The 21712-nt window shown below is 42.4% G+C and overlaps 4 protein-coding genes across 8 annotated transcripts in view; 2 read left to right on the forward strand and 2 right to left on the reverse strand.

Moving 5' to 3' along the window:
* The window catches only part of LOC136428635 (low molecular weight phosphotyrosine protein phosphatase-like), a 99591-nt gene extending 88657 nt beyond the window's left edge, over positions 1–10934 (forward strand). Inside the window, exon 8 of the mRNA XM_066418305.1 lies at positions 10925–10934. The gene's annotated coding sequence lies outside the window, so the exon portion shown is untranslated. The remainder of the gene's footprint in view (positions 1–10924) is intronic.
* LOC136428632 (galactose-1-phosphate uridylyltransferase-like) lies at positions 152–18441 on the reverse strand. Its single transcript, XM_066418297.1, has 11 exons — positions 18340–18441; positions 5744–5913; positions 5313–5388; positions 4374–4422; positions 4001–4130; positions 3566–3664; positions 3258–3338; positions 2858–2990; positions 2416–2499; positions 1396–1550; positions 152–982 (listed from the first exon to the last, which is right to left on the reverse strand). Exons 2-11 carry the CDS (start codon positions 5849–5851, stop codon positions 917–919), a joined length of 981 nt encoding a protein of 326 aa, XP_066274394.1. The 5' UTR covers positions 5852–5913; positions 18340–18441; the 3' UTR covers positions 152–916.
* Positions 6241–14047, reverse strand: LOC136428623 (centrosomal protein of 162 kDa-like). Its single transcript, XM_066418276.1, has 5 exons — positions 13808–14047; positions 9792–12852; positions 9301–9429; positions 8547–8726; positions 6241–8135 (listed from the first exon to the last, which is right to left on the reverse strand). The coding sequence occupies exons 2-5, from the start codon at positions 12627–12629 to the stop codon at positions 6639–6641; spliced, it is 4644 nt and encodes a 1547-aa protein (XP_066274373.1). The 5' UTR covers positions 12630–12852; positions 13808–14047; the 3' UTR covers positions 6241–6638.
* The window catches only part of LOC136428625 (leucine-rich repeat-containing protein 49-like), a 27094-nt gene continuing 19515 nt past the window's right edge, over positions 14134–21712 (forward strand). For 3 of the 5 annotated variants that reach the window (XM_066418283.1, XM_066418286.1, XM_066418284.1), the window contains exons 1-3: positions 14134–14313; positions 14487–14555; positions 17455–17590. In XM_066418283.1, coding sequence (XP_066274380.1) covers positions 14263–14313; positions 14487–14555; positions 17455–17590 — 256 coding nt within the window. In that variant the 5' untranslated portion in view covers positions 14134–14262. Of the gene's footprint in view, positions 14314–14486; positions 14556–17454; positions 17591–19990; positions 20268–21019; positions 21147–21712 lie in introns of those variants that run through there. The other 2 variants (XM_066418285.1, XM_066418287.1) reach the window with 2 other exon arrangements.

Raw genomic sequence — 21712 nt, forward strand, 5'->3', positions numbered from 1 at the left:
TACACAACCACTACACACCTACCAAAAATCATAAAGATTGATTGAAGTTTTCTTGAGTTATGCTCCTGACATACATTCAGACCCACCCAACAGATTTTTCAACCGAAAACATAATCCTCTCCGAGTACAAGTACTCGGCGAAGATAAAAAATCAGACTGACATTGTAATGATCATAGAATGAGATGTACATTTGAGTTGGAGTTTAGGAGAAGTGAGATGACCTTGGCATAATTGTATTTTTTCCATAAACAGGCAACTCTAGAAACTTTGGAAGAACAAGAACCAGACCCGACAAACTGGAAAATCTATGTAATGTCCATTTGTTAGTAGGGGGAGGTACTATTTCGCAAAAGTGCAGTTTTTGCTGAAATACGCACCTAGAAATATGGGGACAGTCTATCTTAATATCAGAAAGTAAAAATTTTGTAATTTTTTTCAATATTAACCCCCCTGTACATGTTCATACCCCCTAAAGTTTGTACCATGACTATGTACAGGTATGCTAACAAACAATTAATGCCTTGAAGTATAAGTACTTTGAGGTAAGAAGACATTAAAGTGAATATCTGAACCCCAAATCTATTCTGCACAGATATTGGCTATTCCCAAATCACCCCATTGCAAAAATGGACTAGTCCCAATAGAACATGTACAAACTTCAAGGGGTATGTACAGGGGGTTAGACTCCAATGATTGCCCAAATTTCTTCATTTCTGTGCTTAGATAGACCATATCCATATTTTGAAATGCGTATTTTACAAAGTTGGAATTAATACCCCCCTCTATTGTTAGTTGTCTTTTGTTTTGGCCTCAGGAAAAGCATAAATCTCATATTGCACTTGATTGAGTTTGATGTACTTGATTCTAAGCTTGGGCCGTTGCAACCTTGTCCATTGAACACTACCGGTAAATCCTCTAGTCTTCCTGCTGCCTTTTGATCTTGTAGTGGAGCTCTGGCAGGTTTCTCAGCTTCTCAGCAGCCTGAAATACAAGTCGAATGTCATCCAGGTTTGACCTTGCTCATGAAATAATACTAGTAAGCTCTCATGTCCAATATGTACAAAAATAGCGCAATCATGAATTTTGTAGGAAATGAATATTGCATTCTCTGAGTAGATAACGTTAATCACAATTTTCTCAAATGCAAGTCAGTAAAGAAAAAAGAGCAGAATCAAATCCAGTTATATTATACATAAATTGCATAACATAAATAAAACGTACATACAGAAAATGATAATGAAATCATAAGTAAGGAACATATACAAAAATATAAATAACTAATGAAAAGTAATAATACAAATTCAAATCAAAGTCATGATCCATAATCAAGACTAAGTCCAGTATCAAACTGTTCCTATGTCATATATCGTTGGAGGTCAAGAGTTCTGCCCTACCTGTTCTGCAGTGAGGTCCCGTTGGGCCTGAGCCAGCATCTCAAAGCCCACCATGAACTTCCGGACTGTGGCCGACCTCAGCAGAGGGGGGTAGTAATGTGCATGGAGCTGCCAGTGGCTGTTCTCAGCTTCAGCCAGATCCCCCGTGGGGGCACCTATATTAGGAATTGGAAAGGGACATCAAACCTGACTTACACAGTGATTCATCTGACTCAATGAAGTTAAGGAAATGCACTTCTAACTGAAAGCTGTCCAAGAATGTAGTAACCTAATCAGCAGCCACTCTCCAACCATGACCTCTGCAGCGGCACTAAAAGCACTTCAAGGGCAGCCACGCCTTTGGTGTTGCAACCTTCCGTCAGGTCATAACACCTAGACTAACTACATCAAGTTGACTCAAGGTCAATCATGGTTCGAATGATGAATCTACTCCAAAGTTATCAGACAAGAACTCCAGCTGCAGCTTAAAGGAAAGCTACACAAAAAATTGAAAATCCTTCTATGTTATGCTTAATATATTCCAAAGTCAAATTCTTAGTTCAAGTTGTTTCACATAAGTCCGTCATAGTTCTGGGATTTTCCACAGTTTGAAACTTATGCCGTGCTGACGCCTTCTCGCCTGATAATTGAATTATGTGACGTCAGTGTTTCAAATTTTTCACCTGATGATTGAATTTTAGAACACTGACGTCATATAATACAATCATCAGGTGAAAAATTTGAAACACTGACGTCATATAATTCAATTATCAGGTGAGAAGGCGTCAGCACGGCATAAGTTTCAAACTGTGGAAAATCCCAGAACTATGACGGAATTATGTGAAACAACTTGAAGTAAGAATTTGACTTTGGAATATATTAAGCATAGCATAGAAGGATTTTCAATTTTTTGTGTAGCTTTCCTTTAAGGACAAAACATCAAGAATTTGAGTTCTTTAGTTGAAAAAAAAAAACCCACAATCTACATGTGTACATGTTAAATATGAAACACAGCACATTATGTTTATATGTATTACATACCATGCCAGCCCATAGAGTAAGGGAAGGACACCTCAAACAGGTTGTCATACTTGCACAGCAGCCGCTTTGTAATGTCTGCAAGGGCTGTGGAACAAGAAAAGACAAATTATATGCTTCCATCCAATACACAAAAGGTCATGTATTGGCTGAATCATAGTGGAAAAACTCTTTTATTAGTTTTAATGTAAAAATTGTATTCCAGCAAAACTTGAAGGGTTTTCTCTGATGATTTAACATTTCATCTTAGTGTTTTTTTTAGAACCAGTCATATATTTGCACATCAGAAACACAAACATTTGAAGGAATTTACATGTCAAAAAAAACATAACAATAGGTGTAAAATCACATAGGAATTCCTTTCTATTTTGCCCAATATTTGACAATCCAAATGCTTCCTGTCCCTAATACATGTATCTATTTGCTAGCTATAGGATGCCCTCACCATCCCTCTCACTACTGGTGAGGTCCGGCAGCCTCAGGACATGTCTCCTGGGCAGGACCAGTGTCTCATACGGCCACACGGCCCAGTAAGGCACCACAACCAGCCAGTCCTCGTTCTCCACAACTATCCGCTCCTGCAGGAGGGTAATATAAACTTAACCTGGCCATTTTGAAAATAATGATGACATTTTTGGCTACCGGAGCAACCGAGTGGAGTAAAAACTAAAGAGGATGGCACCCAGGCTAAAATGAACATACTACACTTCCATAACCAGCTGCCGTGCCTGCGAAACTGGTGTGTTACGCTGAAGGGCAGTTAACTGTCTAAATAGATACAGATGCTACAGGGCTAAATTGTACAGAAATGTTTCATAAACAACAAAAGTTGACTTGAGATTTACCCTCTTTTCTTTCTCCAGTTTGTAGTAATCCACAAGCATTGGGGATTGGTGTTTGTTGAAGTACTCTTTTTGGTTCTTGTCCTGGAAAGCAGGTAAGCATGAAATAAAAAAATACATCAAATAGAATGTTTCTTACAGCATCTTAAGAAACTGACAATCAGAAAACAGTAACTGTAACTGTTGTAAAAGTGTAAGACACAAAATTACTCAAAACCACTTTAGACAACATCATTGTGCATACAAATGTTTCAGTATCAACATGAAAGTGAACAACGCTTTAGATGGAACTGAAAAAAACAAACACCTACTGCAGCTGCTGCCTCGTTTGGCATGAAGCTGCTTGCCCAGACCTGACAGTGGGGGTGGGGGTTGGAGCACCCCATCACAGCTCCCTTGTTCTCAAACAACTGTACAGGGTAGGGGAAATCTTGTGTGATATTCATGTTGGACATCAGAAAATATCTTCACATCAGATAAAGAAATGTTACTCTTAGATATAAGCTGTGATTGGTTCAAATAAAAGAAGCTGCTTTGAATTTAATGTTTTTTATTGTTGATTATTGATTATTTTTTATTAGTGATTATTGATCCTGAAGAAGGCGACAGTAGTCATTGAAAATTTGATCCGCGTATATCTTAGTGTTAAAATAAAGTTTTCTTCATTGTTAACTCATCCCAAAATAATAATGCACTTGAACTGCATTCATTTAATAATTTCAATGAACATTTGACCAACTACTGACCTGCACCCATCTGTGATTGGCCCCGAGGTCGGTGGTAATCTCTGCCCACTTGTCAATCACAGTTCTGATCTCAACCAATGACATGAGGGGAAGGGTGATGTCGGTCCATGGGTGGAAGCACATCACCTGGCTGAGGATAAAAACAAGAACATGGTGACCTCCATCCTGATGAAGACTTTTTAAATAAAAAGTTGAAACCGGTAAATCATTGTGTCATTAGGACGTCAATCGACAATTTGACCTCCAATTGTTCCAAAGTTGATTTCCAACCTACGTTCAAGACATTACTTCCCAACTAAGCTGATAGAAACGTTCAAGTAACATTGAAGATTTTTAGACATTTGAATTCAGACATAAGGGGATATCTCTTCACCATTTCCCTCTTGCAGAAGCCGCCTGTAGGAGTGGATGTTCACTTGGACCTGAAACACAAACACTGATTAATAAGTCATGATATGAGAGGTACAGGGGAAAGTTGAAAGCACAGAGACCTGTACACCAATGGTGCAAGAGACCAACATAGCTATGTGCTGTGCTAACACTTGCAAAAGTTGTTGGGGATTGATTTACACATCTTCTAACTCTCCAGATGACCAGTGCTTAACTGCTTGCTTGACCCATTTCTATGACATCATCTATTGTTAGTTAAATTAAAATCCTTCCCACACCAGATGGTTTATAGGGTGGCATCCATCTCTGTTCTAATAGGCCTTGGGCCACACCAATTTGGGCAATCATAACAGCAAGGGTCTAGTCCACTGGTAGTGTTGTGTTCAACTACCACAGTCTTTCCTAAATGCTGAGTGCTAAGCAGAAAAAGCAGAACATACCATTTTTAAACTCTTTGGTATGACTGAGTCACTCACCCAGGGATCGAACTCACGACCTACCAAATTCAAGGCAAACTCTCTACTCACTTGATCATTAGCCTGGAGTCCAGCATTGTTAGCTTTGGCCTGCTCCCAATGTCCCTAGCTGCCTAGCAACGTTGGGAGTGGGCCAAAACTAATAGGGCTGGACTCCAGGCCACTTGACCATTGTACCGGTAAATCTATTCAGGCACTTCATTAGATGAAATGCAATATATCACAGAAAAAGTGGGATCTTTCGTCTTCCACAGTCTCGGAAAAAGAAGTCGAACTCAATAAGTTAGAACTTAGTGGCAGTAGTTAAGACTAGAGTAGACATTTGTTATACTGTTCATTATTGTCTGTCCGTCCACTCCGTGTTACTTGTACATGTACTTGCAATTAGCCTACGGGCAGGAATTTGCAATAAAACTTTTTTTTTATAACTTTTCAGTGCAGCACACCTGGGTCAGGAGCATCTGGCTGGAGGGCTGGGAAGTCATTGTCAAACAGGAAAGTGCTGTCATAGTCTGGGTTCACCTGTTGAGAGACACAGAAGATAACACCTGGTAACGGAACCAATCAGCACATTCTAAATTTGGATCCAACATTTTGGACACAGCAATTGTAATGTGTTTCTTGTACACCAATGGTACGTTTACAGTCAAACCTGGATTCAGCAAGCCAACCACTCAAGGGACTGAGGAAAGTCGTTGTTGATGACAGGTGGTTGTTGAGGACAGGGTGGGGTTGACCATGTAAAAATGGACAGGACTGTTTCAATGTGGCCTGTGACTGGAGGTGGATGCCTGCACCAGCTGGTTGCCTGATCAGGTTTGACTGTACTACGAATGACCATCTCCAGAAAAGACAAAACACATGGTAAAGTGTGAACCTTTCCGTTGGCTCGAGTGACCCCAGGACAGAGGGGGTTCTTGGGGTCATGTCGTGGGATATTCTCCTCTGGGGGTTTCTCCTCCTGCCCCGACCACGGTCTCTTCATCCTGTGTGCCGACACCAGCACCCAGTCTCCCTTCAGGGGGTTGTACCGCACATGCTGGTGCTCTATGGAGGTGGGTTTTCAAGTAGTTAGTGTTCTCGTATTGTGTTCTACAGCAGGGCATTGTACCGCACATGCTGGTGCTCTATGGGGGTGGGTTTTCAAGTAGTCAGTGTTCTCTTACAATTGGAAATAAGATGTCGCAAACCAAGATTCCTACTCCTTCCCCTGTTAAAGTTTCAAGCATCTATTATAACTGGACACTATACTGAAAACAAACCCGACTTTAATCAGATTCCTCTTGATTAATCTTACACTCCACTCTTGCTCATTTATTTCATCTTCAGTCACCACGTATAGATCACAGCAGAAGGGAAACCTCAGGCCAGGTGTAATCATTTTGCAATCAAGTTTATTCAACTGATGACAAGTCTGATATCCAACATGAACACGTAACTTGCAAGTTGGGATCAAGTAGCCTTTTAGAAATGTGTGGATAACAATATCTTTATGAAGATATACAAATGTTCAGCTTTCTATAATATCAATATTCCACAAAGTGTTTTATCAGCATTTGTCTTTCACGGCAGAAGTCCATTGTGGACCATACACATATATACAATGTACGTCACTTCAAGCACATTCACAAGTACAAAATAAAGTCATAGGCCAGTCAGTGGCAATATACTTTCTACAGCCCCAGGTATTCTTCAGAACTCCCAAATCAACCAACAATGTACTAGCGCTGTAAAGTTTCTCATATAGCAAGTGGCCTTTATCAACAGGCATATCATATTGTTGGAATTCTGTAGCCTGCTGACATCTTGTTCTGCTGGATCTGCCTGAGCACTGCTAAAATAGAGTCCAACTCTGCTCTGAACTGCTCAATCTGTCTGTTCTTAGACTCTACTATCTGTGCCCACTGTGAGTCCGACCTTCCTCCCTTTGGACTCAACACCCCGTTCTGCAGTCCCCTCTCTCTTTCCCTGTACTTATCTTCCATAGATTGGATCTTAGACTGGAGCGACTCAAAGTGTCTCATTTCTGGTGACTGATGTGCCTTTGCCTCGGCCAGTTCCTCCTGAAGCCTACTCAGCTGTCTCTGCAGGGTCTCCTCACGCAGCTTCACTCGAACAAGCTCCTCCTGGTCTCTCTTGGCAGATGCTAACTCTGACTTCAGATGTTCCAGCATGACGTCCCTGGTCTGCAGTCTACTTGTGAGCTCTGCTACCTCAGAGGTAGACTGCTGTCTCGTGTACTGTGACAAGAGTTTCTCCGCTTCTCTCTGGTGAGCTGCTTTTATTACCTCCAGCCGTTCCTCTGAAGCCTCCTGTGCTTTGCGGACGTTGCTCTCTGCCTCAGCAACCTGCATCTGAAGCTTGACTCGCTGCTGTTCAAGTTCAAATGAAAGACTTTCTACCTGCTGCTTTAGAGTTTCATTTTCCCTTTGGATGTCAGAAATGTGCAAACCAGTGAAAGCGTGGGGTTCGTAAGACCTGTCATCCAGAGAGTCTGGAAAGGCAACATCATGTCTCGGTGATGGCACTACATCTTTACCAGCCACTTTTTTTTTCCCAACACTTCTGGTCTTGCCAAACTTTCCCCCATCTTTTCCAGAACCACTTTGCAGTTTTTGGCACGTTTTCTGAAGCTGGAAGATTTCCTGGCTCTTTTCCTTCAACTCCTTCTTCAAAACCAAAGTCTCTGCCTCAAGCTTTTGAGCAGCAAAGGCCTCATTATCATTCATAGACTTTCTCATCTGTGCCGCTTCAAGTCGCTTGTGCAGCTCTGTGATTTCTCTTTTGAACTCTTCAACCATCCTGTTGTGTTCAGACCTTTCCAAGTCAAGCTGTATCTCCAGAGTAGACACTCTGTTGGAGTCTACCCTTGCCGACATTTGCCCTCTATCCACGAGCTGCTTCCCCAGCCTTGAGATCTCCTCCTCATACTGAAGCTTCACCTGGTTGTGAGTCTGCTGCAGGGCCCGTAGGCTCAGCTTGGCATCCTCGTCCCTCCTCTCCAGCTCACCCTCCAGCTTCCTGATCCTGTTCTCCAGGAACTGCACAGACAGAGGTCTGGTGGGGCTGCTGGGTGCCGATGGTGGTGCAGCATTCGCAGCAAGGATCATTGCAGGAATGGAGTTTGGATGGCGTCTCTTTATGATGTTTTCCATTTCTTTCACTTGCCGCTCCAGATCGAGGATGCGTTTGGCGTCGGCTGCTCGCTCCTTTGCCTTGCCCCTGGCGCTGTCTTGTTTCTGTCCAGTTTGGGCCTCTAGCCTTTTTACCTGCAGACAAATTAAAAACAGAGATTTATTTCCCACTCCCTCACAATAACACACCTGCTTAATAATCTAGACCTGATGGCATGTAGTTCTTCCTCTTTTGATGCTTTTTGTGTCATGTGATATTTTGCACTATATGTACTGGCATGCTACTTGTAATTCAGTTGAACAAGCTGAATTTCATTTCCTTGCTTGAAAACCCTTCATGATACTCACAACCCTAAAAGCTCTAGAGTGGGATGGTCTGTTTTTCTAACTAAAGGCTCCTCTATCATAAGTTAATATAACTTTGCTTTACTTCAGTCATAACATACTAAGTACTTCAGTAGTACACACATAGTACAGTGCATTCTACGTAACACTAATGGAGATCTCTATATAACAAACAAAGAAACAAACAAGCTCTCCCCATACCTGGCTTCGGAGTCTCTCCATCTCCTCCTCCTTCTCCCGGAGGACCCGTGTCTGTCTGTCCACCAGCTCCTGGTTCTCCACGTACCAGCGCAGCTTCCTCCTCAGCTCCAGAACCTCCTCTTCGTGTTGCTGCACCCTGGTCCTCACCTCCAGCTGCTGCACCTCTGTCAGCTCACCCACCTACAGATCAAACACATCAAACACATAATGTAATGTGTTTTTATTCAAAGAACATTTGTAAGCTGAAGTACATGTTCTATACAATCATATAAAAATATCAACATACTTAACAGTTTAAAAGACATTCAAAATCATCAAATGGCTGCTAGCACAGCCAAAAAATCCCATCTAAGGCCATATCAGGATCTCAAGAACGGAGTTGTCTCCAGTCTGACGACGACAACTCCATAGGGAAAATGACAATGTACTTGAAAGTACTGTTTAAAGTGCTACATACAGGTATGTTGTCAATAATGATGTTAAGCAGAAGTAACAGTAGCAACTGTTACAGTAGTAGTAATGATGTTGTCAAGGAAAAGTAACAGCAGTAACGTTGACAATAGGTCAAGTTAACAATATTGCACTGATAGCACAAGTTCCTTTTACATGGATGAAGACTCTAGATAGGTTGTCGAAAAGTCCGAAGAGAAGAAGAATAAGATTGAGTACCTTTTAAAGGAAACTATGTTGAACTACCTTGCTGTTTGTTTTAAATTTGTTTATGTCAGGATATAATGTTTCCATTATTCCTTACCTGTCTGTTTGCCTTGACACCGAGGGCCCTCTCCCGGTCCAGCTGCTGCTCCAGCTGGGATTTCTCACCCTTCAGCCTCACCACATCCCTCAGCATGTCCTCGCTGTGCAGCTTGGATTTTCTCAGCTCCTGGGAACATTCAGAAAAGGGTAAAATGTAGCAAGCAAAAAAACTAAAAGTTCCTGGAACTACATACATATAGCAATTGACAACTCTGCAACTTACAATTAGGAATGACATGATTATCTAGTGGAGGACAAAGAAGTACAAGTTAGCCAGGCGATCAGGTAGGGTAATATACATGTATGCTGAATCCAAATCAATGATATGGAGGCCTGGGATGAAAGGCTTGTATATGATACAAGAAATTTGTGTTGTGTCATGAAAATGTAAGTATAAAACAAGACAATCTGTTTCAACTGAAGACTGAGGTTTGGCATGTACATGTACATGTAGATGAAGAAGAAGAAGAGTAGGCTCTTGTTACTTACTTTTTCCAGGCATGCCACCCGAGCAGCGGCCATGGACGATTCAGCCGTCCCAGCCTTGATCTGCCGCTGAGCTGCAGGGCTGGTGATCACCCCCTTAAACAGCAGGGCTCGCTCCCTCTCCTCCCCCTCCTCCTTCAGACGGGCGACTTCTGCCTGCAGCTTCTGATTCTCCTGGAACAGCAGGGTCTCCGTCTCCTTGTACTTGGACGTGCCTGTCTTCAGCTGGGCGTACAGCCTCTCGTTCTCCTGCTGGTAGCCTTTAAGAAGGTCTTCTTGCACCTTGACTTCCTGTCGTAACCGCTCCACTTCTTGATCTGCAGCTTTTCCTTTAGAGTCTGATTTTTGGCTTGATGGTTCTGTTTCCTTCTCATCACCATCATGTGCTTCTGAGTCCCCAAGTTTTGCCCGTAAGACGAAGTTCTCCTGCTTCATCTGGTCCAATTCCTTGTCATGCTGGAGACGCAGCTCTTCCACCTCCCGCTGGTACTCCCTCTGCTGAGCTCTGAAGTCGGCATGGATTTTCTCCCTTAGTTTCTGTTCAACTTCCAACTCTTTCTGAAGGTCTTGAACTTGCAACAGCAACATCTTCTCCCTGGAAAGGTGTTCTATACTGGGAGGTGGGCCCTCCGACTTGACAGGGGGTTTGTCTTCCCATGCCTGCCTTGAAGACTTCCCCTTCCTTTCTGATGAGAAGTGGTCTTGGATATAGTAAGCAAAGGACTCCACAGAAGCCATCAGCTGACTGCCTGCTACTGAATCATCTATAGGAGCCCCTCTTGCTTTAAATGTTGAGACCTGTTTAGGAGTCCATCTGTAAGGGCTAGCACTAGATGTTCTTCCCTTGGCACTTTGTCCATGGAAGCTGACAGTCTTGCCTTGTTTGTTATTGGGAGTACTTGTTTTTGGCACTGCCGAGTCTTTGGCATGTTTTCCTAACTTAGCATCTGGGGTGCTAGCACTTCCATTTGTCCTCCTTGAAGGGATAACTTTACCGTAGCCAGAGCTTCGTACCTGGTTCTGTTGTCTTCCTTTCCTTGGTTTCCCTTTCCTACTGACTTGCTCTGTTCTGCCATTGACAAAGCTGTCATCAAGTCCGTCCAACCTTCCTACTTGAGTTTCGATATCCCTCTCCAGATCCTGGATAGTTTTATGTTGGTCTGGAGACTCAAATGTAAACTTTTGTCCTACGTGTTTCCTTTGCCTGGGTGTGGGCACTGGGGTTTGGGGTTTACTTTCCGTAGTCTTGTCAAGGTCCTGATCATCGTACTGGAATCCTCTTTGCCCGACATGTGCAGGGCTGAGGTCAAACCCATGATTCTCACTAGCAGGTTGAAGGTCAAATCCATGATTCTCACCAGCAGGTTGAAGGTCAAACCCATGATTCTCACTAGCAGGTTGAAGATCAAACCCATGATTCTCCCTAGCAGGTTGAAGGTCAAATCCATGCTTCTCACTAGCAGGTTGAAGGTCAAATCCATGATTTTCACTAGCTGGTTGAAGGTCAAATCCATGCTTCTCACTAGCAGGTTGAAGGTCAAATCCATGCTTCTCACCAGAGGGATAAAGGTCAATTTTCCTGGAGTCATCAGCTGATTGAAGGTCAAATCCTCTGTTTTCCTCAGGCAATGTGAATCCTTGGTCTTTTGTACCAGCTGGTTCTAAGTCAAAACCCCTCCCCCTGGGTTGAGCAGGGCTCAGGTTGAGCCCCCTTGCCTCTGTCCCTCCCCCCAGGTCTAAGTCAGCAGCAGTGCCTGTGCCCAGTGTGGACATCTGCGCGTCCTGCAGGGCTCGCTGCAAGGCCTCCACATCACTGTTGGTACCAGTTGCTGTGGGAACCGTCTTCATCTGGGGTGAATCTCCATCTGTGTCACCTCCTGAGGGCAGCAATGTCTTCCCCAGCTTGCCTGTCCCAAAACTGGAGTCCATGGTGTCAAACAGAGCTACCCTGGCCAACATTGGTTTGGATGGCGGAGTGCTGGTCAACTTCTTGGAGCTTTCCTCATCGTTTGTCTTACCCCCAGTGTCTGTCACCTTCACAGACGCATCCCTTTCTTCATCGCTGTCCTGACTTTCATCGGAAAAGTCTTCACTGTAACTGTCTAGTTTAGTCTCAATGTCTTCACCACCTTTATGACCGGATTTTGGCTGTTTGAAGGTATCTGTTAGATCTGCTTCCTCATTGAGCCTACCATAGTCCAAAGTGCCCTCTGCTTTCCCCTCTAAATCCTTGAAGAACCTTTCCTTCTCTGCCAACTCCTCCAGTGTGTCCATCCCCGGCCCTGTCCCAGGAGCACTCCCTGTTCTCACATCCTCCACAGCCTCATCACCACTGCTGTCTATCAGAGTGTCCTCAAAGCTTGCTTTCTCAGGAATCACCCCGCCCCTTCCCCCATTGTTACCCTTATTGCGGCCTGCATGGAAGAAGTCTTCTAGGCTGTCCTTACTCACTTCTACATCTCTCTTTGCAGGAGGATTGTCAAAGTTGGCAGCAAGCCCCGTTGTGGGGGATTCTGTAGGACTTTTTTTGTTCAATGACTTTAAGAACTTTGCTTCTTGTGATCCTCCTAGTTCCTTCCCGGAGTTTTCTTCCTTTTTCTTGTCCTTTTTCATCAACCACCTGTTGGTTGAGCTGCCCTTGAGTCTAGGAGATCCCTCTTCATCCTCCTCCATCCACCACAGCTTCTCTTCTTTCTTTGGCTCCCGCTGGCCTAGCTTGTGCAGGACACTCCCATGGCCACCTCTCCCACCTCCATCATCCAGGGAATCATCTGAGAGGGACTCCTTCAGAAACTGTTCAAACTGATGGTCCAGATCTTTCTTGCTCATCTTGCCACTCATTTTGACAGTTTGCTAGTATAACTAATCTTGACAGAGCAATCCTTCTTTGTACTGTTTTCAAATCTTTTGTTTTGTCATGTCATCCCTGTTTCTGTTCATCTTTTCATCTTCTTCCAGTGGGCTGTCGTGCTGGTTTCCTTATCACATTTCAGGCAGCTAGGCTCACAACTTGAGTCCTGTTGTCAGCAGGTCAATCAGCTCAATCACTTCAATCAGGCAGAGTCTGTGTAAGCAGGACAAAAGTCCGGATCAGATTGGCTATAGTTACTCATTAGTGGGTGATGATCAGTGTGGAGCATCTCATGGTGGAAATACCTTCCAATAACTTGTAGTTGCACCCCAACATCAGAGGGTACAATTGAAAGTACTAGTACTATACTTCTTACCACCGTTGTCCTTCTAAAGCTTAGTAACTTAAGAAATAAATCTAAGAAAGTAGGTTTTATATAAAACCTCCTTGAATTAAGTCATAATATTATCAGCTGACACACACATACAGATAACTTGTTAAGTGAAGATAGAAAGAAGGAAGTTGTCATATGATATCATAACTACAAATATCGATTTGGACATCTATGTTATGTAAGAAAATCTTATTGCCTGACTGATATCGGGTCTAATATCACTCTACAAGAACAACACACATGTCACACTTATTTACCACATACAGGTAGATAATGCTCTATCTCACAATAGTCAATTCGTAGATGTTTTAAGATAGACCCTGGAATATGGCTGCTACGGCACATCGATAGTTTAACATACAATTATATACAATAAAGTAATCTTCTTCTACTCTACTCTTAAGATATATATTCATACTATATACTAGTAGTATGGACACCTGTGAATGCTCCCTATATATTAAAGAAGAAGTGTTGTGCTACCAAACTACATAACCGGTTAAACCAAGATTATGTCTCTGAAAAATCTGCTGGTACTATTAGCTGCAAGGCGTGTTTTAGACTACAGCAGTGCTACGTACTAGCGTATCATTTCCATCGAGGTTTCATACCATGGGACGGGAAAATGGCATGGAAAGCTTAGTTTTAGTTCACGCCCCCCTCCCCCAATCTCTACGCATCCATCCATCAACATTTCCCGTCAACTTTTCTTTCACTTTGTGGTAAAAGCCTTGCCATAAATGTGTACATAATACATAAGGACGACATATTTACCTGCTGGATCAAACTTTTCCGCCATGTTGCAAACTAAAGCGAGAAAAATCCAACGAAAAAGACAAGAAATTTCAAATCTGAACTGGGAGAAAGTAATAACGACCTTTGAACCGTAGTTGTTGCTTTAGAGCGCAACAAAACATGATTAAGGCAGTTATAAATCTAGTCAATATTCTCAGTGACACAAGGGAATCAGAAGGCAAATCTTATTGTACTTGAGGTATATAAAATGTTTAGAAACTATGTTTATCATTTTACCGTCAAGATGCAATGATTATTGAGATATTACTAGTTTCATTAGAATTTGCGTTGTGATGCGTTGACACAAAATGGCGGCGAATTCCTGTCTCCAAGAACGCCCGACAACATGACGAACACCGCGCCAAATATAATCCCTGCTCGATAAACCAGTCCGATCAACGGGACAAAGTCCCCTAAATCCTACTGTCACAGGAATGTACCACCCAAATAAGCTGCGGAACCGTAGTGTCCTAGCGACAAGAGACGTGAGTGTTTTGATTTGGGTGCACAAGTCAGAAAAGTTGTCACCAACTTCCAGTAACTTGATATTTGCTCTCCCCCTTTGTTGACATGCATGAATTTCTGAGCGAGTGGTCGTTATGAGTCATTGAATGTTCCTAATGCTGGTCCTATTGTTGCGTGCCCACCTCTGCTGCAGGTCAGTAATTTCGGGCTCAGCGTGCAGGCTGCTGGCAGCGGACCGAATGAGAGACAGGGACAGAGACAGGTAAAACGACTCCTGCTTACTTCACACTGGTCTTGTCTTTCTTTCCTGTCTACTCGACTGTTTTACCTTTATAAGGACTGTGAACCATATAGGCTTGTACCATGAGCTGTAGGCTTTCGTACTAGCCAACTGACCAAGATCTACCCTGCAGGGATTTTGTAAAAGATTGATATTTTTCTGGAGAAAGGGTAACCAAGAAGGGTGTTTACTAACATATTGACCTCATTAGATTTTGTATCTTTGTTGATATCACTTAGCCTATAAGCCACTTAATGGTGTAATGTTGACCTGTATGTCATGTTGATGATGTTATTATTGTTTGCGTGAAACTGAAAGCTTGAAAGCCCATGGGAGCAAAAGAAGCTTTGTCTTATAATTCATTTATCATACCTTGAATTGTTGAAATTAGCATAATAATGGATGGGAAGATCATCTTTTGTTCCTGATGATCTGTTAAAGAAAATGATGTAATCTCTACATATCAACACACTACTTTCTGCCTTAAGGTGGCAGAACACAGTATTTCGCCTATGGGGATTTCTATAGTTAAGGACCACAAACTGACTGAGGTCGACGCCAAAAAAAATATAGTACGGTGCATTTCTGAAGCACGACAAACGGATATGTTTAAATTGAGGGTACATTCTACAATATAACTGAAAACAAAAAAAAGTTGTGGTTTTTTGACGTTCTGGCACCCTCTTTGGAATGGGGTCATGCGAGGTCATACGAACTGCAGCCGACTCACCCAGGCTGGCTGCTGCAAAGGTCACGCGCATGTATACACCGAATCGGCAAGCTTCACAATCTTACTCATACGATCGAAATGCCGACTTATTATGCTATCATTCAGTAAATTTCATGCCTCGCTGGCTTTCACGTTCAAGTGTATACATGCGGTCCACGATTTAGTGCGCACTATTTTCTTACCCCGCGTCATAGACCCCGGGGGTCGCGGACAAATACTGTGTACTGCCACCTTAAGAAAACTTGAACTTGACTTTTTTTTCATTCGATCAATAAAACAAGTCAAGCTGGAGATTTGTACCAAATCTTAGCTCAGAAATCCGAATAGTTGTTGAGATATCGCCAACTTTGCACTTTGGTGCCCTGCATAGGTGTAGGCCCCGTACATGGCCTATCTGAGGGGCGGTTTAGTGGTCTCACTATCTGGACAAATTTACTATTCTGGTTAACTTTTTTTTCTGAAAAGGGTTCATCGGTTCATATGCTAACGTTCGGAGTCATTTAGAGTTGGGTTTAGGTTTAGTTGCGCCAGAAAAAAAGGGGGGGGGGGACGTGTCTCGGGCCAATGGCACTTCCAAGCCAAGTCCCATAGTTAAGCATAGGGAGGCGCTTATAGTGGCCGTTACCATGGAAACGGCGGTTTGACGGTGAAAGCAACTGGTGCATTCCAAGCGAACCAACGCCAATAATTGATATATCATACAAATTCGGCCGTATATGACGTCGTTGGCCCATTTCTGGCCAATTCCCGATTTGGTTCAAGGTGGCAGAACACAGTATTTCGCCTATGGGGATTTCTATAGTTAAGGACCACAAACTGACTGAGGTCGACGCCAAAAAAAATATAGTACGGTGCATTTCTGAAGCACGACAAACGGATATGTTTAAATTGAGGGTACATTCTACAATATAACTGAAAACAAAAAAAAGTTGTGGTTTTTTGACGTTCTGGCGCCCTCTTTGGAATGGGGTCATGCGAGGTCATACGAACTGCAGCCGACTCACCCAGGCTGGCTGCTGCAAAGGTCACGCGCATGTATACACCGAATCGGCAAGCTTCACAATCTTACTCATACGATCGAAATGCCGACTTATTATGCTATCATTCAGTAAAGTTCATGCCTCGCTGGCTTTCACGTTCAAGTGTATACATGCGGTCCACGATTTAGTGCGCACTATTTTCTTACCCCGCGTCATAGACCCCGGGGGTCGCGGACAAATACTGTACTGCCACCTTAAATGGTTCGACTGTAGTTACCAAACGTTTAGGTTTTCTACCTTTTGATCAGGGTGGGTGAGGCTATCGGATTTGTCTATTGTCGTTTACGAGTCAATTATTCATTATGAGACATATGTCTATTGGATACAAAATACAACAATGCTTGCTGCCCTCTTTCTACTGACAATTCATAATCATATATAACTACTGAATACACATCTGTTGACATTTTGATTCCACTGGCTTGACTGCAAAGCTGCAGAGAAAGACTTTCACATAGGTGAGGGTTCTGTTGAGTATGCAGTAGACCAGCATGTCAGAGAGCAAACTGTGGTGCTCATTCACACTTTGCTCGATATTACATGACCTGATTTTCTGCATCACGCAAGAGTCATCCTCTGTATGACCAAGCCTAGCCTGGGTGCCATCTGGGGCTCCTGTACTCTTGATCGCTTTCCTGCTTTGCTTGAATTTTTATGCAAATTAGTATATGTGGCAGAACTATCACTGTGCTACTTGGGCTGTTATTGCTACAACCACCTATATATCACTTGACAAAATAAAGCGTTACAGGATTGCATGAATGCTCGCCCAACACCTGCATGCAGACATGCATGTCCTTCAGAATTACCTGTTGTGTTGTAGTAAGTGCTGTCATGTCATGCTTCAGGTGTTGCCACAATGGATAACAAGAACCCTACAAATGTACTTATTCATGAGTACCTGAAGTCAGTAAGTTAAGCAGCACCAGGCTCAATACAGCCTCCCAAATTTGCAATGTATGAAATGACAGCATGCACAAGGCTATTAGTATTACAGCATGTAATGTACACATTGTCACTTTTTAGTCTGATGCTTGTTCATGTACAATGTTTGTCCCATTTGACTGTTCTGAAGGCTCTGTTTGTGTGAGTTGTGTGATCCATGTTCCAGAGTGCAGACTTCCGCCTTGTCCGTGAGGCCCCGAGTGCGCACACATATCGAGCGACCGACCTTGTACAGCCGGCACACCTGAACCAGAGGCCAGGAGCTGCTGATGATCTGACTTTAACTAGTGACCTTGGAATTGGTGAGTTGTCCTTTGAGGTTGTTTCAGAAATGAGTAAATTGGAATAGCATGGTAGCAAGTTAGTTATGTTTGATTTATCACTTTTCCTCCTAACGTCCTGACAGAGTGGTGATATTCATAATTACATAGACTGTAATTTTGGAGTTTTGATCACATTTTAGAAAATCAGTAATCAAAATATTAAAAGTGATATGCTTGTGTGCATAATTCCATACTAGATTATATTTTTTATCAATGTCATCATATGATTTTATGCAACTGCATTATCATATAGTTTTGTCAAATTTGACATATTTTTCAAGAGAGTGCATAGATTGCCATATCACCCATGCCATACTAGTAGTGCATATGTCCATTTGTTGCCATGGTTGAAAAGTACAATGTGCATGTTCCAAACTTTCTTAGCAGCGCCATCTAGTGATTTTGTGAAGTACTGCATACTAGTAATACTTTCTTTACTACCATACCGGGCCAAGTGACGGGGGAGAAGGCAACTATGCAAGTGCAATGCAGCAGGAAATTAAAGTACATAGGAAGTATTCTAGTAAAATGAAAAATAAGAATTGCTTCATAAAGTTGTGTTTACCAAAAAATTATGTCGCTGTTGAGTAGTGTTCATTTCTCCGAGTCATGTAAGATGCCATGGTCTCTTGTGGGTATCGTGGTATTTCATGAAGAACCACTAGTACATGTACATTGACTTCCTTTCTAGCATCAGTTTCACACATTGTCAGATATTCTGTACATACCCTACATGTGTCAGGCTTGGAGCAAATCTGAATGAAGTTTTTCTCCACTCGTTCTTTCCTGATGTTCCTATGGTTGCTTGACGAGCGTGCAGCTATTGATTCTTGGATACCGACTAACCCCCAAAATGTTGACAGGTGGTGCCTAGGGCACCGTCTTTTTATTTTTGAGAAATTTCTTCCACGTACTGTTTCCCAGCTCTTTAGTTCCATTCTATTAAAAGTTTTTGTATCAAGTGTAAGGGTACTGAAAATTTATCTGCATGCAGGTTTTTATGAAAAAGAAAGTAAGATTTTAGTTATCCCTCATGGAGTTGATCATGGCCCAACCCTTTGCCTTTTGATTTTTGCAATGACCCATGAAGCTATAGGGCTTGGGTACTGAACGCTAATGCCAGCAGGTGTGTTGCATCGACTTAGGTTGTCAGAAAAATAGACACAATCAATCAAAGCCAACTTGCAATGCAATCCTTGATATTTGCCAAACTTCAGATGATATGATTACTTTTAGAGATATGTAGAAGTCATTGACTGTAGATATTTGAGCCTCTGTTTTACATTTCAACACTACCAATCCATTCTGTCATTTGTACATGTATATTTATGAATTGCTCTTCAAAAAGCCTTGCTTTTTCTTACAGTATTTCACAGTCAACATATGGTAGCTGTGCCAGTACATGTAACTAGTGTACATTTAGAAGGCTATATGGTAGACAGTGAGTTGTGTATGGGCTAATGTTTCCTGTGTTGCCCCAGTTGTGTATCAGGTTACCTGTGATTGTCCCCACACCACACACCTGTACACAGTAAACAGACGGTGTTGCAGGTGAACACGTCCTTCCGTGCTTAAGTAGCCGCTTAAGTGCCAGGTGTCGTATTTCATGCCTGAGCATTGCAGCAAATGATAAAAACACTTTGAATTGTCTTTTGTGAAGTCACAAACAAAATGTTTGTGTTATGTAGATGTGTGTAGGTGAATGGTATAGTTGGATTCTGTTCAGACTATCCATGGGTACTGTTTCATACGTACAAATGTATACAGCTGTAGGTGGAAATTGAATGTTGCTATGACCTGTGGAAACACAGTTGCAGACAAAAGTGGTACTTGTCTTATCAGAATCTTTTGAAAAAATACTAGTGCACATATGTGTACAAACATTATCCCAAAGTATAGCCTGCAAACACCATCAAAAGTTTGGCATTTTGAAGTTTTATTTTCCAAGTTACTAAGTGATGTGTACTTTCAATTGTATTGTACAGTTATTGTACAGTTTTTCAAATTATTCTTCAAAAGACAGTGGGCTGATACTACCAGTTGAGACCACAGTGTTTGATTTTTGATCGTTGATGACTGTTATATTTATCATCCAGGGCGTAACGTAATGGAGTAATGCCATGACCTTGGTTCTTCAAAATAAGTTTGGACAGCTTTGTCCATGTGATATTTTTGTTGTCTCATATTGCTTAAAACCATTTTACCCAAGTCAACTTATTTTTCTAGCGGACTGTTTAGAGAATAATAACAGATATCGGTCATCCTTTGTGAAGACGTAGCATTACCTGGGTAGAGTTGAAAATGAACCGTCCTGGACCCATGTGCGTCAATTGTTTACTTTGTTAAACCTCTGCATACTGAGGACCGCACGGGTGAAGTCACATGCAAACAAGAAATCAGATCTCTCTCGTTGCCTTTCAAGCCAATTTCAGACCACATCGAGCATGAAGTCTTTTGAAACATTTGCAGCTATGATTTCCTAACATGAGGCGACAGCCACACTTTCTGCACGATACGCTCTGCTCGGCGGAGGTCTGCTATTGCAAGCACCTCGCCGCGCTCGACCTGGGTATCACCAGTACCACCAAATCACCCAGGATGCGACCGGTCCGCTATGGAACATACGAACCCCTCCCTTTGTGGGTGCAGGGCAAAGGTATATACACCTCCCTCCTGGGGTGTTTTTGGTTGATTAAGTTTTACATTCCGACAAAAGTCTGGCTTGTTGTCTAAAAGTAAGGTCTGTACCAATGGGGGATCATCAGTATGGGTATGGTGACATGTTTGGGGTCAGTCTCTGTTACGCGCGTGTTGTATTGTAAACAAGCTCCTGATTCAGTAACTGTTTTGAGTGTACACACAGACTCAGATGAGTATCTAAATCAATCGAATAGCATCTCTAACAGTAATATAACATACCACTATATAAGGAATCATTAAGTAGGTGACAGTACCCTGTCCAAGTCCACATAGCAACATCTGTGAAGAATTTTTCAACTTGGAGGATCCTGCAAAGCTTCTTCTCTTTGAATGTTCCGTAACAGAGGTAACAATTATTTATGTAGTCTGTAAAGTCTTGATTTCACTTGCCCAGGATTTCACAACTCACCAGTATACATGTAATCCTACGTGAAGGTCATACTACTTATTGTTTTCCAGACCTTGAATTTTTTTCTCAAATGAAACAAATAATGCACTGTTTCTAGTAAACAGGGATGGTATCGCCAGAAAGTTTCTCTTTTATGTGGGATACTGTATCTGCTGGATTGAAGTCCGATCGCTGGACTTGAGGCTGTTATGGTTTGGTTTCTTGGAGTGGCAAAACACACCTGTTATGGCAGAGAATGTGTCTGGATGGTACAGCGTAGGGAAAGCAGTGCCACAGTAAACCAGGTGGTGTCACAGAGCTAGAGGTTCCAGGAGTTTATTGTTGTGACTTCAGAAGAGTGGAACATTTTGTAAATTTGTGATAGTTGTTCAGTCTGTTCCGCCGTAATGCACAAGTTCTGGGTAGCGGTGCTGCAGAAAGTTGCAGGTTAGTGTGATGGTTTCTGTTCCCAACATTCGTGTTGAACCATCCTTTTTGAAGCATCCTTTTCTTACCATACCGCCGGGTAGTAGTAGCATAGGTACATTCAAGCCCTCAGACTTCGAACCTTGTATCTGCCTAGGCCTGGATCCATTAGGATTTTTGACACATTGTGTTAAGACTGTTTCTTCACAGTTTGGGGTATCCCAGGTATTTTTCTAGATATGACCTCGAGAGCACACAAGCTGTTGGAAACTTTGGTATGATATCCTCATGGTCACTTTACTTTACTTTGTCCTGCTACATATGCCTGGGAGGGTATTGTGGTTAGATTTTAGCTTTAGAAGTTGTTATCAGTTGTATCATGAAAGCATGGCCTTGGGAGAATGTTTTACTTTAAGTGCATTACTAATGGTGATCAGTCACTCTGAATTTTTCCAGCTTGGACCACGTTTCCCTCTTCAATGAGGAGACATGTCAAATAGATCAATACATTCCACACCAAGGGCAAATAGACTTGTCATTCAACGGGGACAAAATGTCAACATGTAGGACTAGAATAGTGACCCTTG

The sequence above is a fragment of the Branchiostoma lanceolatum genome, chromosome 2 (genome assembly GCF_035083965.1).
Source record: "Branchiostoma lanceolatum isolate klBraLanc5 chromosome 2, klBraLanc5.hap2, whole genome shotgun sequence".
NCBI lineage: Eukaryota > Metazoa > Chordata > Leptocardii > Amphioxiformes > Branchiostomatidae > Branchiostoma > Branchiostoma lanceolatum.